We start from the raw sequence: 16,956 nt of genomic DNA, 5'->3' as shown, positions 1-16,956 counted from the left end.
AGGAATGCTCCACCGTATCTGTAGGGAAAGGTCCTGCATCAGGGTTTTTCCCTGGGTCTCACAGGATTCTAAATTAGGTGGGATAGATGATTCTGCCTTTTGCTTCATTTCCTAGTTTGCGGTGGGCAGCTTCTGCCTTCGGTAGCAGCTCATTAAAGAGGGATGGTTCTGCTGAGTGGGTGCAACGGGGGTGCCAGCTCACCTCTTGTGCCCCTCCAGAGCTCACGGACTGGAGGAAAAAGTCCAGTCTGGACCTCACAGCAGACCCTGCCGCCTTGCACTGACTTCACAATGTAGTTATGGACTTCCAGGTGCTGTCTGTCAAAAAAAAAAAAGGCTGGCAGAGAAGGAAAAAAAAATCAAAAGCAAGAATGAAAGAAATATTAAACAGTCTGACAGATAAGATGGAGGGAAAACTTAAAAGCTCCTGGGAAGGGCTATGGTGAAAGATTCTGCTGAACCTGCTGCAAAGCAGAGCCTGAAGCACTATCACTCTTTGGTCCTGTTTCCTTTTGATGATGGAAGGAAGATGGCTGTACCTAGAACATGTAATCACTTCTGTGATGTTCCCCAAAACGCAGGCTGGCTACGTAGAAAAACGCAATGGCACCTTTTGTATGAATGTCAGGAAGGTCACGAACTCACCTTTTCTCACCATATCTTTATTCTGGGGAGTGGCAAGATCAGATCTGAGTTCATTCATTAATGTATTTGCATCCTTTTTTCCATGGCAGCTGCATGCTAAAAGGACTTTTCACCTGCTAACTTGTAGGGCAAGTGTTCAAAATCAGCGCAATCATGAAAGACCTAAAAGGCACACCCAAGGCCACACAGAAGCAGGTTAGCTATAAACTAGAGCGATTGCTGGGCAGAAAGGAGGTACCCTGAGAGAAAAGCCAGTTGTGTAAGCACAATGCCAGGTAAAAGGCAGGCACCTCTTCAAACCCTCACCTCATGAGGACTTGCAAGGCCCTGAAAGTGAAGCGTGACCTACTCTCAAGGAAATCAGCATAAAGAAGGACTTTTAGGGGTGAGGGCTGGGGAGGGCTTGAACTCTGGGATTTACAGCTTTACTGTTAGTTGACTCCAAATATCACCTTTGTTCTCTGCTGAACAGCACAGAAACTCCCTTTCTGAGACCTGCAGAGGTGTCACGGATGATAGGAAAAACAGGCCACTATAGCATCATTTACAGCCCTATAAATTCACTTGTTAGAAAGAGGATGACACCATGTTTTAACAAGTAAGATATGGACTTGCAACAAACTGCTTAAAGTCAACACTGCATGAGTAGCTGAAGATATTTTTTTTTTTTTTGAAAATATCAGCACTGTTGCTTATAGTGTTTTCTTCTAGCAGCAAAGGATTTTACTTTAATTTCTTTCTTTCTGGAAAGCACGATGGCCAGTTTAGAAGTCCCATAGTTAAAACAGACGAGGGAGCAGGCTGGGAACACGCAGCCCTCAGCTTTTACTCACAGCTTCACCCTTTGCTTTGTGGCATTTATCAGCTGGGTGGCTTTGTAGGAGCAGAAGGCAAGACCTTTCCCCTGGCTGGAATCACAGAGGTGGCACTTCCCTGGAGAACCAGCGCAGGGAGAGGGACCACACCACATTTGGCCTCCAGCTGCCTTGTAAAGTCCTCCTGTTAGCTCTGGGGTGAGGTGGGATCCGCCCAGTGCTCTGTTGGAAGAGAAAATGGTGTACGCATGACTCCTCCAGGACACTGTGTGTAATGCCATCCTCCCCTGTTCCGTGAGTGCTCCCGCATTTTGTGCTCCCACATTTTTTCCCTGTGAGCCGTGAGCAGAACCCGGACGTGCTGAGAACCGTCCAGATTGCCCCAAAGTGGTCCTGGAGCTGCTTCAGCTGCGAGCAGCTGAATTCTGAAGGCACTGGGTGTCTTTTATTTTAGATAATTTCACATACATACTCTTAAGTGCCTAAAGAGGTTAATTAAACCCATGGCAGGTGTAACACACCTCAGTTTGTGGGTGGTTTAGCTGCAGAAAAAGATTTGAGTGATGAACAAACAGCCACAGACAAGCCGCACATGGCACTCGAGCTTACTGAGGCCAAGACCCAAACTAATCTATGTCAGCCCCCAACACACTTGCCACAGGTTATCCTCTCCCCCTGCCAGCTTGGCCACCGCGTAAGCCTCTCCTAGTTTTAATGGGCTGGAGCCGTTCAGGATTTCATCACAAAACTGGCTCGCAGAAGTCACAGTGGCTGCAGGAATCCCGCTGTGAATGCAGGATCCTGCTTTGTTTGAATGAACAGGGAGTTGTCACTGGCCCTCGGCCACACTGGGATGGTGACACCCAGCAGAGAGGCTCTGTGCTGCCTTCACCTGTCTCAGCTCGGCACATGCTGTCCTCCGCAGCATTTTTAATTTGCAGAATGACTCCAACATTAACTCCTTCTTGATTTTCCCAAGAACAGCTGGAATCTACCTTCTCTTTCTGCAAAATAATTGTTAGCACAATAAGTAATTAAGTGGTTTAACCGTCCTTTTTATTTTCCAGCTGGAGCTTAGGGGTCTTTGGTTGCACTATTCGCACTATTAAATAGGTACTGAAAGATAATCTATTCAGGACCTTGAGGACTTGCCAGTTAAAGCATCCGGTGACTCAAGCAATAATAGAAAATGCCAGAGGGCGTTGCAACATTATATAGTGCTGTAAACACATCTGAAGCATAGAATACAGCACATGGAATACCCTTAAACCCCAATCATCCTCAAACGCAAAAACGCCAGCGAGGCGGTGGCTGGCGGCGCTGGAGAACACGCCAAGCCGACCAGAAACAGCAGGACCTCAGGTGCAGCCTTATCTAAGGCACACAAACATCCCAGCTAAAGCACTTCGTGGCATTGCCATCTAGTGACAAGCACTCAGCCAGCGCCTAGCCAGCACGAGCCACGCAAGGCAGGGTGATTATCCTCCTCCCATGCTGGGCCAAGCAGAGATTAAACTCCATGTCCAAGCCCACGGGTCGCAGATGCTGCTGCTGTGTGCGAGTGCCCACGCAGAGCGGACACAGGTTGGCACACGCAGGGAGATGTGCTGGGCTCTGCGTTTGAAAATGTTTCAAGGCAACATCAGCACATGCAAAGACAAAGAAGCCTTTGAACTGCTGCCATGGCCTCTGAGATGCTGAACAGCCCTGGGATCATCTCTGGATGCGCTGCTGTCTCCTGGGGCTTTGCTTGAGCCCAGGCACAGAAATGCTGCACATCAGCCTGGCTTTGGGCAGCTCCTGCCAACACCAAGCAATGCGTGGCTCCGTGGGCTGCCACAGAGCACCTGAATCTGGGACAAATCCTTCCTCTCCTCCTACCGTAGGAGGGGATATTTATACATTTAGCGGCTGGAAAACCCCGCAGAAGGAGAAACCCTCCTTTTCTTTTGCACTGCGCTGCTTCTGTCACACCGAACTAGGACACGAAGCAATTCCCCAACAGGCAGAGCTACACGGCAGGGGCTTTCTGACCAAAACCCCGGGTAGCCCGAGCTGTATCCCCATGCCCTGGCCGGCAGCTCGTCCAGCCCAGCACCTCTTCCCAGCTCGCTAGGTGGTAGCAAAACGCTGCGCACCGCGCCGAGCCCTGCCCGCAGCCAGCACCGCGCCCCCTGCCCTGCGTGGGTCCGAGACTCCCCAGCTGCAGGAGCCTCCCCCAGGAGCCGATCGCAGCTCATCGTTTGCACCGTGCTGGTGGAAATAAAGGGAGCCGGGCACGTTTCTTTAAATCGCTTTTTATTTTTTTTTTTTTTTTTTTTTTTTTTTTTTTTTTTTATTGATATGGGGGTAGGGGTGATGTACAGATGGTGTCTAAAACTTGTTGGTGTGTCTTTCTTTTTGCATCTCCAGAACATCTCCCTACAGAAAGGCTGAAAGGCTTCTTGTATTTCTCATGCAGCTACTTGCAGGGTTTTGCAGAGCTCTGGCATAGGGATGTGGTGAGCACACAGCCCTTCCGATGGGACACTGCTCTCCAAAAAGGAGGATGGCCGGCCAAACTCACTGAATTGTCTGGACTAAGCCAGAAACAAATTCAGTCTGAAGTGCTACTCCCCAAGAGTAGCTACCATTACGTAGAAAACAGTCTAGGTCCATGTGGCATCCAGATTACCCACCGAACAGAATAAAATGCCGTGCCCAGGCTCTGGCAAGTTGTGAGCATACCCACAAGCAGCCAGCCTGGGTGGGAACCCTCTAAAAACCACAAGCAAAACTCAGCAAAAAAAAGCTTCACACAGGAATACTCATGAAAGCCAGCAAATAAAATAAAATAAAATAAAAATAAATAAAAAAATAAATAAAATAAAATAAAATAAAATAAAACAAAATAAAATCCCCCTCCCAAGTTCCACCAATAATCCACATTGAAAACAGAAGAATTTGATTTCCCCTACAAGAAATATCTGACTTCCCCTCAACTCACCTGTGTGCAGAGAGGTGTGAAGTGCCCACAGCTGCAGACTGCCCTGCTTTTGGGGCCAGCCCTGCTGCCCTCAGTGCCATCAGGACCCTCCAACCTTGTGGGGTTGGCCCTGCAGCCTGCACCATAGGGATGCAGGACAGAGCTCACCTCTGGAGTCCTGCTCTGCATGGCTTTCTGTGGGATTTTGCATGGATCCACATTTTGTCTCTGTTGGAAGGCCAATTTTCTTCCTACTGCTTTCTACTTGGAGATAGATATGAAAGGGCTTCCACCAAAACACACTCTAGACAACATAACTGCCCTGGGTGCCAGCTTTTGGGTTTAGGGTCCCTCTGGCTGCAGAGCGATCGTCCCGGCTGCACAGTGGCCAAGCACTTGGTTTCTCCCTCTAGTGGCTGCTCCTCAGAGCAAAGGAGACAACTCACACTGGGACCTGCCCGTAACCCCTTTGCTACAGACCCCTGAAGAGTTCAGGGCCAGATTTTTCTGGTGGTACCCAAACAGCACCTGGGGGCTGAGCCCCTGCTGCCCAGCAGCTCCTGGGGGAGCACCACCACCAGCTCTTGCTTTGCAAGCAGCCAAACAGCTGCAGGAGCGATGGAGGAGAGGCTGCAGTGCTTCAGGCTGGAAATCCTGAAGTTATAAATGTGCAGAAGAGCCCGGCCTCTTTGCACAGCCACCCTTTTACATGGGCAGATGAAACCTGCCCCTTCTCCAGACTCCGTCCTCCCCGGCTGCGGCTGTCCTCACTGCAATGCCGGCAGCCTCCTCCGCGGTAAGCAGCGTGCCAAATTTTGCTTTGCCAGCCCCGTGCAACTGCAGAAGCACCACTGACGGGCTCCTTGGTTAGTAAAACAGCACGCCCTGGGCAGCGTGCTGGGCCGGATTTGCTTGTGGTGCCAAACCAAATTGTTTCACAAAGGGCCGCCGTTTCGCAAGGCTTCTTTAAACTTCCCGTCTGCTGCTGCTATGCAGTACCTATGCCAACTGTCCACAATTAAAACATTCCTCAAGATTTGATCTGAATGATACAGATTATCAACAACAACAAAAAAGGGAAGTGCACATGGATGTTCTTTTCAAAAGCTTTTAATAGGACACATTTGTTTTTGTCATTTGTAAAGATTTACACTCGTTTTTTGTCTTTTTGCTTTTTGTAAAAAGGAACATTTTAACCCAATTTTGCCCATGAATACCACCTTTTGTTGCCCTGACCAGAAGACCTTGTTTTGGCCTATATACCTGATACAGTATAACAATATATTAACTATTAAATACAAAGTTCTATAATATATACTAGGTTGTTACGGACATTGCAATGGTACTGTGCCTACTCTAGTCACCTTGTGTAATAGTGTACATGGGTTATTATAGCCAAAGGGGCAGAAAAGGGGAGACTGGGGCATAGCCTAATTTACAATGGTAACACTTTTGTTTTCTTTTTTTTTTTTAATCTTTTTTAAAATTTTTTATTTCCTTGAACACACCTTGTGCTGAGTGCAATCCACAGAAGTCAAAAACAGTGTTTTCTTTGCCCTCCTCCAAAATATCTACAGTATAAACGGCCTGTAACCGAGCTATGAAAAGTCAGTCCTATGTGCAAGGGGCTGTAAGAATGGAATTTACATTTTTCCAGACACGTCTGCAATCTCTCTCCTTCCTCCTGTGTCAGCCTGGCAATGGCAGAACATCCTCCTCCTGCCTGTATACAGTAAATCCACAGTATTAAAGTGCTGGTGTGCTTGAATGAGCTGGATAGCAATGCGACTACTTTGCCACCAATATGGGCTGAGTTCTGGGGGTAGATGTTTTATATCAGTACAGTCCTTGAACAGTAATAGCACTGCAATATCATAGAACCTTAGTTTAGCTGCTTACTTCTAAACACAACCTGGATGCAGGCTCTGAAACTAAGCTATAAATGTTGTAATACAGTAGGTCTGGCTCCAGGTTTATGAAAAGAAAATTGTAGGTAGAGCTGCTTCTGTTCCCAAGATGCTATGCAGACTTTTAACAATTTCTCTATAGATTTCTACAAAAATATAAAAAATTCTATCAACATAACCATTCTACAGAATTCCTGTGGATTTTGTACATTTTGTTTAAAAAAAGTCAAATTCTATAAAACCCCCCCAAAGGTATTTAAAATTATCTGAAGATTATTGCACGCACTGCAGTACATTTGTATTTGTTTTTCAAAAGGGCGTCTAGAAAAAACTTATCTGGTTTAGAAAACAAACTATTTTACATGGATTTCTTTTCCTGACTGCATCACCGTACAGGATTTTTTATTGGCTAGTCCTTATTGAATATTCATGTATGATGTAAACTTTTTGTTGCTTACACAAACCTTGTCAGTGGGCGAAACCCCGAGTCTTGAAAATAGAACAGCCTTTAGACTTTGTTACATTTGGAGTTGAGCATTTGGATTAACATCACATCACCATTTTGTGGCACGATTTCAAGCTAAAATGCTGCATGCTTTTTTATCAGGAAGGGACTGTATCATTCCAGAGATATAAACACACGCCTGATCATTAAGGAATCAGGGTCAGCAATTTCAGTGGCCTAGCTATTTTCCCAAATTATTTAGTAAATGTGAAAGGCAAAGCTAAGGCTCATTATGAGTATAAAACCAAAAAGGGATTACGAATATTTCTCAGGCTTAATACACTGTAATTTTATTATTTCCTTAAATATAATCTGGGGGAAGAACTGATGAAAGGTTTGTTTGAAATCATTGCTTTAAACGGGCTTAGCTCTGGATTTGGCCAGGCATATCAAAGAGAGTCTTCTCTGTGTGGGCCCATGGTGAAGAGGGGAAAAATGTCCCAGCCAAGAATTAATCTGTCTGCAGTAAATAGTTCAGAGTGTTAATCTTCGTCCTTCAAATACACCGAGTGCCTGACTTCCTGCTGAAGTCCCTTCCATTTTCACAGGACATGTAAATCAAAAGGGATTGTTTATGGAGGAAACTTCTTTGAGTGAAAATAAAGGAGCTTAAGACCTGACACAGGCTGTTATGTATAAACAGCATCTTTTCCTGGTGTACATACTTGAAGCTAATGCAGACACATGTAGTTGTAATGGTCTAATCTCCGAACGGATAAAAGGCTGTGTATCAACATCTTTAAGTGATTTGAAAAGATCAGTAGTGCTCAAAAAGTTACAGACTCCTGACTGGTAGAATTAGCAAAAATCCTTCTCGTGCTTGTGCTGGTTTAAGGACGTGATCCAGCAAAGACTTATCCACACATGCCATTTTAAACCTGTGACTGTTCCCATACTTAAAACCATGCCTTCAAAGTCTTATTTAGCCTACATCTTAATTTGATTTCAGGGAGGTTCAGTGAAGTTAATGTCTGCTTTCTATCAGTCTTGTGAAGAGCAGGATGAGTCGAATGGGGCCAGCCCCCAGTGATTTCAGGCTGCGCTATCTGCTTCTGTGATTGCTTTTTGCAGAGGGCATTAGCGCAGAAGCAAACAGTTCATTTCCTAGATGACTGATGCTAAGGACATGTTAACAAAGTAAGGACACGGATTCCATTTTTGTTGACTTTGTATCATGAAGTTGCTGCTTAAGGCTTTTGCTAGATTTGCTAGATTGGAAATAAAATTTCATCAGGGTTGTGTCAGTTAACTCCAGCAGTGGTAGCAAAAAACCCTCAACAACCATTTCAGTACTTACAGACTTCCTTACATGCGCTCTGTAAAATAACTTTCAAACTGTAATAGGCCTCGATTCTGCTCAACACGTAAATATAAGATCATCAACTTCAATGCAGTTTAAGCAAGAACTTGAGACAGGTGCTCAAGCGCACTGCTGTCCTGGGGGACTGAAGCCACCTAGCTCAAACCCTAAAGCTGGCCTTGTTCTCACCTGCGTCCTGCTGCAAAAAGGGGGCTCCCCTGGGAACAGCAGGCTTCTGCAGGTGTGGAACTCAGCAAAAGCAGCAGCCTGTCTCCAAGATGCTGGAAAACACTTCAGAAGTGACCACAGGCTTTTGTTGCCACGGTTTCCTAGGCACATATGAAAATTATCCGTTGACTTGATTTTGCGAGCCACCAGTGGATGATCTATAATAATCCTGTTATAAGTCAATATTGTGTAGTGCCAGCGTACAGTTGGATTGGCTCTACATTCACTACCTTCAGGTGTATATCAGCATGTTGTACATCCCGGGTTTTGTGCACCTGTTTTTTTTCTCTAGATGTCAATTTTACACAAGATTCGAATATTATTTGGTTTAAAAAAAAAAATGCCACTGCATTTTTATACTATCCAAGCAAGCTTTTCTTTTTTCTTTTTTTTTTTTTCTTTTTTTTTTTTTTTTTCCTTCAGAAAATGACTTCAGTCCAAGGGGAAAAATAAATTACATTAAATAATTCTTATTTACTGCTGACTGTGGGATACATTTCCTCTGTAATGCACTAATTGGCTACATTTTGTGCTTTGCAAAACAAAATGAAACCCAAACAAAACAAAACAAAAAAGAGAAGGGATTAAATATATATTTTTAGGTTAAAATATTCATAAAAACCAACTTTATCTCAGAAATATTCTGAGATACATAAAATAGAGAAAAATTAAACGAGTCTTTAGTCACAAAATGTACTACATCCCGCAATACTAGATTCAATTAATTTAATAAAATATAATATACATATAGATTCTGCACATTGTATTGCTTTTACCTAAGCAGAACATATGCTTAAGTAAGCGTGATATAGGTTAACCACTCTTTTAACCAGCTGGTTCTTTAATCTTTCTTTGGAAATTTTTTACCCAGTGCCATTTTGGAATACAGAGTTTTTGATTTTTTTTTTTTTTTTCCTATTACACGAAAGGAAGAAAACATTTGGCACCAACAGAAAAGTAACTCAGGGGTCCATTTCCGTTTGATCAAAGGAAAAGCTAGGAAGTGTCAACAAGTCTTTCTTTGGGGTAGGAGATGTTGACATACTGTCTGGAAGCAACGAATCCCCTATATCCATCGAATCCTTGGAATCACACGATGGAGCACGCCGTCTCAAGCAAGTATCTCCACTGGCAGGTGAGATGCTGTGAGGTCCTCTAGGTAGCAAACTCTGTCCGTCGGGTGGATCTATAGATATACACGGAGGGCTCAGTTTTTTCTTCTGCCGTGTTCCTTGCAAGCCTTCCATTTCACTTACCACCTGACTTATGAAGCCAGAAGAGCTAGATGTGGAATGGTGCTGAGGGCTGTTTTCCATGGAACAAATCTCTATTGAATGTCTCCTTTGATCATCTAACCAAGAGGGCGGTTTTTTTAGAAGACCCTGGGTGTCTACACTGTGGTATTTCTTCAGGTCCTTCAGTGTAACGCTGCCGGTATTGCCCACGTTCCTCTTAGGAGTGAGAGGCTGAGCCTCTGAACAGGCACTCGAGGCTGTGCAAGTTTCTGAAGTGAAAGGCTCCGAGGAGCTGTTTGTTTCAGATACTTCTTGGTCCACTGAATCTCCAGGTGTCTCCTGATACGAGTCTGCACAAGCACACGATGCTGGTGCCTGCTTTGAAATGTTATACTGGTTGTGGGAATGCTGCTGCGTATGAACGCTTGCCCGGCTCCATGCGGCCAACTCTTTCGCTTCTGAGGGCATCAGGGCACCCGATGAGTCCTCCCGGGGTGCAGCGGGGACATTTGGGTCAGAGAGTTCACTCACCTCGGTGTGGAGGTTCTCCTTGCTATCCAAAGAGTCATTCCTTATAGCCATCTGTACGGAGCGCATAGGGATCGGGGAGGAGGGGAGTTGCCAGATGAGAGAGACAGACCAAACAAAGATTAGTACAAGCAAGGCACAACATTTACAGGGCACCAGCTCTCTGAGATACCTCAGCACAGACCCGCCGGCTCCTACAACTCAGCCTGCACTGTGGGTTCTAGCAGTCCCCATGCCTCAGTGACCCGTGGGCTTATCCCTGTCTAAGTGACAGCACAATTTGACCCTTTATTCTTCATAAATGGTTGACCTCTAGCTTTCTCCTGTAAGAATGAAGGACTGCAAAAACTGAATGCCCCCACCCAAACTTAGACATATTCTGGTTATGCAAAGGATGAGGATCTACGGCAAACCACTTCGTGATTTTTAGCAGTGCAGGTATAAGGAGGAGAAGGAAACTGTGAAAGTGAGCCTGCGTATTCCCTTCTCTAGCTCAGGTGACGCTGAGGAATGGAGCAGGATCCCCAGTGCCACTGCCACCAGAACAACCAGTCTGTGCCCACAGCAGGGCAACAGCCTGTCCCTGGCTTTGGGACAGCTTTGTTCCTATCCGAGCCACAGCTCGGCACCATTTCACAGTGTGGGAGCTTGAAATGCAGGAGATGCAGAAGCTGGATGGGACCATCTGTAATTACTTCCACCTATTCTGATGCTTGGGTCCAGGCTTTTTAAGGCACATTTTGCCTTGGCTGTTTTGAGCCCTATGCAGCATCAGTGCCTGCTGGCAAAAAAATGCCTATGGCATGGTTTGAAGGCTTTGTCTTTCCACTGCATTGTATCCCTTGCCAAAAAGGTTTATAAATCAGCCACATTAACTGGCCCTTAAAGGCAGCATCTCAGTTTGAGAAGACTCTTAAATGATCTTAAAGATTAAAAACTTCATAAAGAAATTTGGAGGAGATGCATACAGCTGGTCTCAGTCCTTTAGAGAAGTGTAAGGAGATGAAATTCTTCATACTAAGGAATGTTTTTGTGATGAATCACCCCCAAAATGATCTTAGAATTTTTATAAAAATTGTCCCACAAGGATCTTTTGAGCCAAATGATCTCTATTCAGGCAAAGCTCTCATCAGCTGCAGTATGCACATGTGTGCATGCACGAACACCAGAGACTATTGTTACATCTGCACATTGGGCTCCCTTTGTCGTCTGTGAGAACTGAGAGAATATTTAATATGGCAAATGATTTTGTCCAACACTAGCTAATCCTTTCTAGTTAAAATTTTACAGTGTCAGAGTGGTAACTAACCACACTCAAGACTGGAGCTAATTCTGGCCTCCTTGATGCCATTTGCTTTGGGGAATGCTTGGGGAGCAGAAATCATGTTCATATCCTGAGAAGAGACACAGACCACAAAAAAAGTAGAACAGAGCAGCAAAAAGTAATTATTGTCATTACTTTTGCTTGTGCACCAACCTGTGTTGCATACAAAGACAGCGTTAGTCAACACCAATTCTTTCTTTCCCTATGATACAGGCATCTTTGGTAGTTGTTAGAAGTGACTGCTGGTATAAAAGTTCTACTGGTTTCTTTCAAAACAAAAGGACCCTCTGCCACCCCACTGGTGTGTACACCTCTAGTAGCCACAACTTGGTGTGGGCTACACCGTGGACACACAGTCCTGGAACCAGCAAATCAACCTGGTTTTAGTTTCAGGTAGAATTCCCCTGGAGAAAAGCATCTGCACTGCCAAGGAGCACATTCCTCAGTGGGGAGCTTGGCTTTACACCTTCTCTCAAAGTATCCGATCCACTCATCTTCATCTGCGAGTGCATTGCTAATTGCCAAACTTTCCAGAGTCTAAATGGCATGGTACTGTGGGGACTGTGTCCATCCACTCTACAGCACTCTGAAGGGAAAGGGAGGTTAAAGACATGGGTGTCAATGGTGGAGGAAAGTGCACGGACCAGGTATGTGGTGGACAAGATTTATCTATGCACAAATTTAGGATAGAGAGGGGAAAAGGGGGAAGGGAAAGGAAAGAAAGAAAAAAAAAAAAAAAAGAAAGAAAGAAAAGAAAGCAAATCAGAATTACATGCAATATATGTAACAGTAAGGAAAAATGGGTACTGCAAATCAAAATGCTTTGCTAGCCTGGGCTATACCGATGTGCCAGTAACACATCAGTGGCAGCAATAACAGGAGCCAAGCAGAGAGCACTTGAGCAAGCAGAACTGCCGGGGGTGTAAAGGAGATTTTACCTCTTCAGAGACCCAGTTTCAGTGTCTGGCCATCTAGATTACAATTAACTCTAGCAGCAATCATACCCTGTTGCCAGGAGCAACTTCTAACTCCCATTAATGGTGCTGGGAGCTGCTTGCTACTGAGGAGCAAACCTAGGGCAAACACCTCGGTAGCTTTCAGAGGGATGCGACTGGCCTGCAGACCATACCCGCTCACCATCCCAAAGCCTTTTTCTTCCTGAAAGGTCACTCCAAGAGCATGGTTATGTCACCGCACGAGCAGAGAGAGGAGGGAGGGGAATAAATTAATTTAAATGTATGAAAGGTTTTAGAAAGAGAAGCCTGCAAAAATGCGAACAAAATTAGGTTGAGGAAGATGGCTAACGCAGTAATTTATTCTAGATAGATCAGTTCAAAAAGATGGGTCTGTTATTCATTAGAAAGCAAGAGAGAGTGGTTATGAACTGGAATCATGACATCAATTAGTTTCCCCATTAGCAGTGATTGGGGTAGCTGGCCATCCCTCTGCAAATGAATACATGCTAGGAATTTCTTATGTCAATTTAGTATTACAGACTAATGTAATTGTTAACCTTGGTACTTCACATTCATTTTTAGAGCTTAATGAATCAACTGTCTAATTTGTCAATGTTGATTAAAAGATGAAAGAAAGGGGAATATTTTCATGCAGGAAAGAAATTGTTTTTGAAAAAATAAAACCAATCTACTCTGTGTATATAAAATCAGACACAAACTAGTGAAGAAAGCGGAGTTTGGGAATCAGATATGCCTCTGGTCCTGATCCAGCAGCACAATGAAATATGTTTAAAAATGTGAGAGTGAAGCACAAGTTCAAGTATGCTACTAAAAAGGATAAATTTAAACTTATGTTTCCAATCAACCAGACTGGAATCTTTGATTAGATCTCTTAGATCTTCGGTTGAATCGGGGCTTAAATCAATGCCAGGCAAAATAACAGAGATAAAACCAGTTACAAAATAAAATATGTTCTGTTTTGCATATACTCAAGCTTTTCAAAAGCACATAGGAGATTTAAAAGGATCTTAATTTTCAATTCTCGCTGTAAAAACAATGTGCTTTCCATGATGGTTTTGCATACAATGAGATATCCAGCTGCCTTTTAACATCTTTCCCCTTTCAAGAAATGAGAGGAGTCAGAGGAAGGGTGGCCTGGGTTGGAGTTTGCAGTCACTGTGTCCTTTCAAGCACTGAGAAAATCACAGCAGTTAAGAATTAGTTCCTTAACCCCAATGAGCCCCTGGGGAGCATTTGGCTGCATTTATGAAGAGACCTGAAAAAATAAAGTGCTAACATCGTGGAGAACATTTAGGCACATTGCCAGAGGAGATGATACGCATCACACACATTCTTTGGAGACCCCTGGACGGCTTTCAGATCAAAATCCATCAACCTTTTTGTTATTTCTGTAGGACAATTACACTTCTCCAGAGGTTTCTCTATGAAACCCTCCTTGAACTTAAAATATGGGTAACCTGAAAGCATGGCAATATAAAACCTCAGCTTACCTGTCTGCGGAGTAGCCTCTCAGCAGAAGGAGAGTGCACTGGCTGGGAAACCTGGGATTTGCTCTCCCAGACCAAGTGGTCATGAGCTCTTATGTGGTGAAAATGGTCTTTTGGAATTTGCAGGAGAGAGCTGGTGTCTGCTGGCTGCGACTGCACTGATGCCTTTGAACCTTGCAAGAGGAAGAAGAAAGAGGAATGTGACATGTTCCTCTGGTGATCGCTTCCCTGTCTCAGTGACCTTTCAGAGAAAACTGCTCCTTTGCACCTTGGATCAGACAGGCACAGCAAGAACACTGAATTCAGCAAACAGTTCTCCATGACTGGAAAAAAAACTTCCACCTACTAATAAATTATTCCAAAATGGTCTATTATTTCATTTTTCTTGGCATTTTCCCCTGATCCAACTGGGACTAGCTCCTGTAAAGAACAGAAGATTATGAACTAGAAGTTCATCTGGACCAGCAATTTCTATATCCCTGCGTAAGGGCCAATAACTTTGCAGGCAACCACTCATCTCAGCACTGTGGGGATCTACTTTTGAAAGGTTCTGGAAGAGGATGTCCCCATACCTGAGTGTAAGCAGAGGTCGACTGCTGAGATCTCATTCCCAGCATACACACTGGGAATCAAGTGGAAGAGAACCGCACCTGGCAGCTTTCAAGGCTAGCTTTACAAAGCATCCCAGGAGAAGGAAATGCATACTCCCCAGCCTCTTTCTGACCCTTTGTGGTTGCTGGCTACTTCTTCTAAAAGGTTTGAAACTCTGCGTGCTCCCCCCACACGGGCTCAACATTTTTCAAAACAATTCATTTAACCTGGACCGTATCCCAGAGAATCTCATTTGTCCTGGAATCTTTCCCAGAACAACAGCCCCATTACGAAGGAGTATTCAAACAAATACCTCCTGCAAGTGCCAGTGTTTCTGACAACAAAACCTTTCTCAGCTTGAAATATTGTGGCTTAGTTGTGGTGATTTATTAGAGGTGCCTGGCACCTTTTCCTATCTTCACAGCACTTTACAATATTACAGACTGTAAACAGGTAGGGGTGACTTCCCCCCACCCTGAAAAACAGTGACATTGCAGGTAGAACAGGACAATGACAAATACGCCAAGATTCAGGCACCTTACCCACCTCCGAGCACTTTGGCCCAGTTAAGATGGCTGGAATTTCACCAGCAGGAGAAAAACACAAAAGATTTAATTGCTCAGCATAGTTATGAATAAGATATCAGCTTTACCTTTCCAAAATACTTCTACATTTCAGCAGAACCATTTTTTTTTCCTGTGGATTCACAAGGGTGCAATGCCTGCCCCCATAAGCCAGGACTGTCAGATGGGGTTACACAGTTCTCCATGCTGGGAACTAACTGCAAAGTACAATCTTGAAAGGAAGGACTCAGAAATTACTCACTTTTTGTTCCTGATATAGTGTTTTTCAAGACAGGATGAGTGTGTCTGAATTAAGGGTCAGAAATACAGCACTGGAAACTCCCACTGTACCAAACAGATTTTTTTTTTTTTTTTAAAAAAAAGGTCAGGAATTATAACTCCAAGGAATTCCTTGGCTGTTACAGAGACCCATAAGTTCCATCTCCACCAAAGGTAATGTGAGTTCTGCTCTTAATTTCAGTGGGATTTGACCAGGATTTCAGCTGCACCTTTTACATTATGTGAAAACAGATTCTTCAAAGGACAGCTCTTGACCTTGAAAATTTCATATTGTGGCAGAGATTTCTCACAACTCCAGATTCATCTTCCTCCGTTGTGTCCGCATTTTCTTTCTGCTGTTCAACAGTCACTATTCATCCAAGTTCTTATTACTATGCAAATTTCAACATCTTATTTCTAATCTGCTCAAATCTCCTACCATTCTGAACAGTGCTGAAATTATGTTCTGCTTAGAGGCTTTCAAATGACAATGCTTGTAAAAACTTCTCTGTCTTATCTGTGACAAATGTCTAAAATGATGGCCTACTAAGAGCACGTACAGGGGAATTAAAGACAGCTACATTCACTTACCAGCCAAAGGTAACCCCTAGGAGACAGTAAATGAAAATATAGTGATAAGCACTGGAGGCAGCTCAAAGTACAGGTACAGAGGTGTATATAGAGACCTCGGTATCTGCAGCACACTGCATCTAAGAATATCTCTGAATTTAGCTCTAAGGCGTGCATCCCAACCACGCACACTGAGAAGGACAATCCTACACTCTCATTTTTCCATTCATCTCACACCGAGCTCTCTCTCAGTTCAGCATGTTTATGTTCATTTTACAGGCATTTAGAGACACCGTTTTCCCTTCTTTCACAGATGTTCCCGTACAGTGCTTCCAAAACCTCTACAGCAGGTACTGCTGCAAAAAAATAAAATGGGCACAAGGAAATATTGTTCTGCTGGGATTTTTGTTCCTGGACAACAATTAGCCTGGGTGAGATAGATGAAGCTTGGGTCTTGTTGACTGTGACTACGCCAGGGCACAATCAGCCAGGCCAACAGCTCCCTGTGCCACCGCCAAGCTCGGAGGAGAGGAGCAATCCCTTCAGCCTCATCTTTGCAAGCTGAGGGGGCGGCTTTGCAAAGCCGTTCCACACATCTAGGCCCCCCCCAAGACCTTCCTAGGAACCGAAGGCAATTTGCTGCCTCCTATTGACTCGCTTGGACCCCCCCAGCCCACGGCGGTCACAGCTTTGTACCTGACTGGGCCTTGTGGTGGGTCGGAGTCCTCTCGGCCAGGCCGGCGGCGCAGGGCCGGCAGCGCGGCGGCTGGAACATGTAGCTGTCGTTGGGCAGGGAGCGGGTGCGCCCCACCGACGGCTTCCTCACGCTCAGCAAGTCCTTGTCTGGGGACAGCGTCAACGTGTCATCCTTGGAGCGGAGATCAGCCTACGGGGAGAGAAGCAGTGAGGAAGGGAGAAGCCGTAGGGTCGGGAAGAGGAGAAGTGCCCAGAAACGCTAGCGACAGCCATTGCAACCAGTATGGCACGATGGGCATGCACATCGTCAGTATGCACGGGTGGCACAAATGGATCTACCA

General features: G+C 44.7%; 1 protein-coding gene across 1 annotated transcript in view; it reads right to left on the bottom strand.

Moving 5' to 3' along the window:
• Window positions 1-9,131: 9,131 nt before the first annotated feature.
• The window catches only part of CACNA1G (calcium voltage-gated channel subunit alpha1 G), a gene marked incomplete at its 5' end in the record, with an annotated part of 128,339 nt that continues 120,514 nt past the window's right edge, over window positions 9,132-16,956 (bottom strand). The window contains 3 exons of the mRNA XM_082775190.1: window positions 9,132-10,182; window positions 13,920-14,089; window positions 16,616-16,805. Of these exons, the coding sequence (XP_082631316.1) occupies window positions 9,328-10,182; window positions 13,920-14,089; window positions 16,616-16,805 (1,215 nt within the window). The 3' untranslated portion in view covers window positions 9,132-9,327. The remainder of the gene's footprint in view (window positions 10,183-13,919; window positions 14,090-16,615; window positions 16,806-16,956) is intronic.

This window comes from Aythya marila (assembly GCF_965140915.1).
Source record: "Aythya marila genome assembly, chromosome: 18".
In the NCBI taxonomy this organism is placed as follows: Eukaryota; Metazoa; Chordata; class Aves; order Anseriformes; family Anatidae; genus Aythya; species Aythya marila.
The sequence above is the reverse complement of the archived record's forward strand: the minus strand, read 5'-3'. Positions and strand labels throughout refer to the sequence as shown.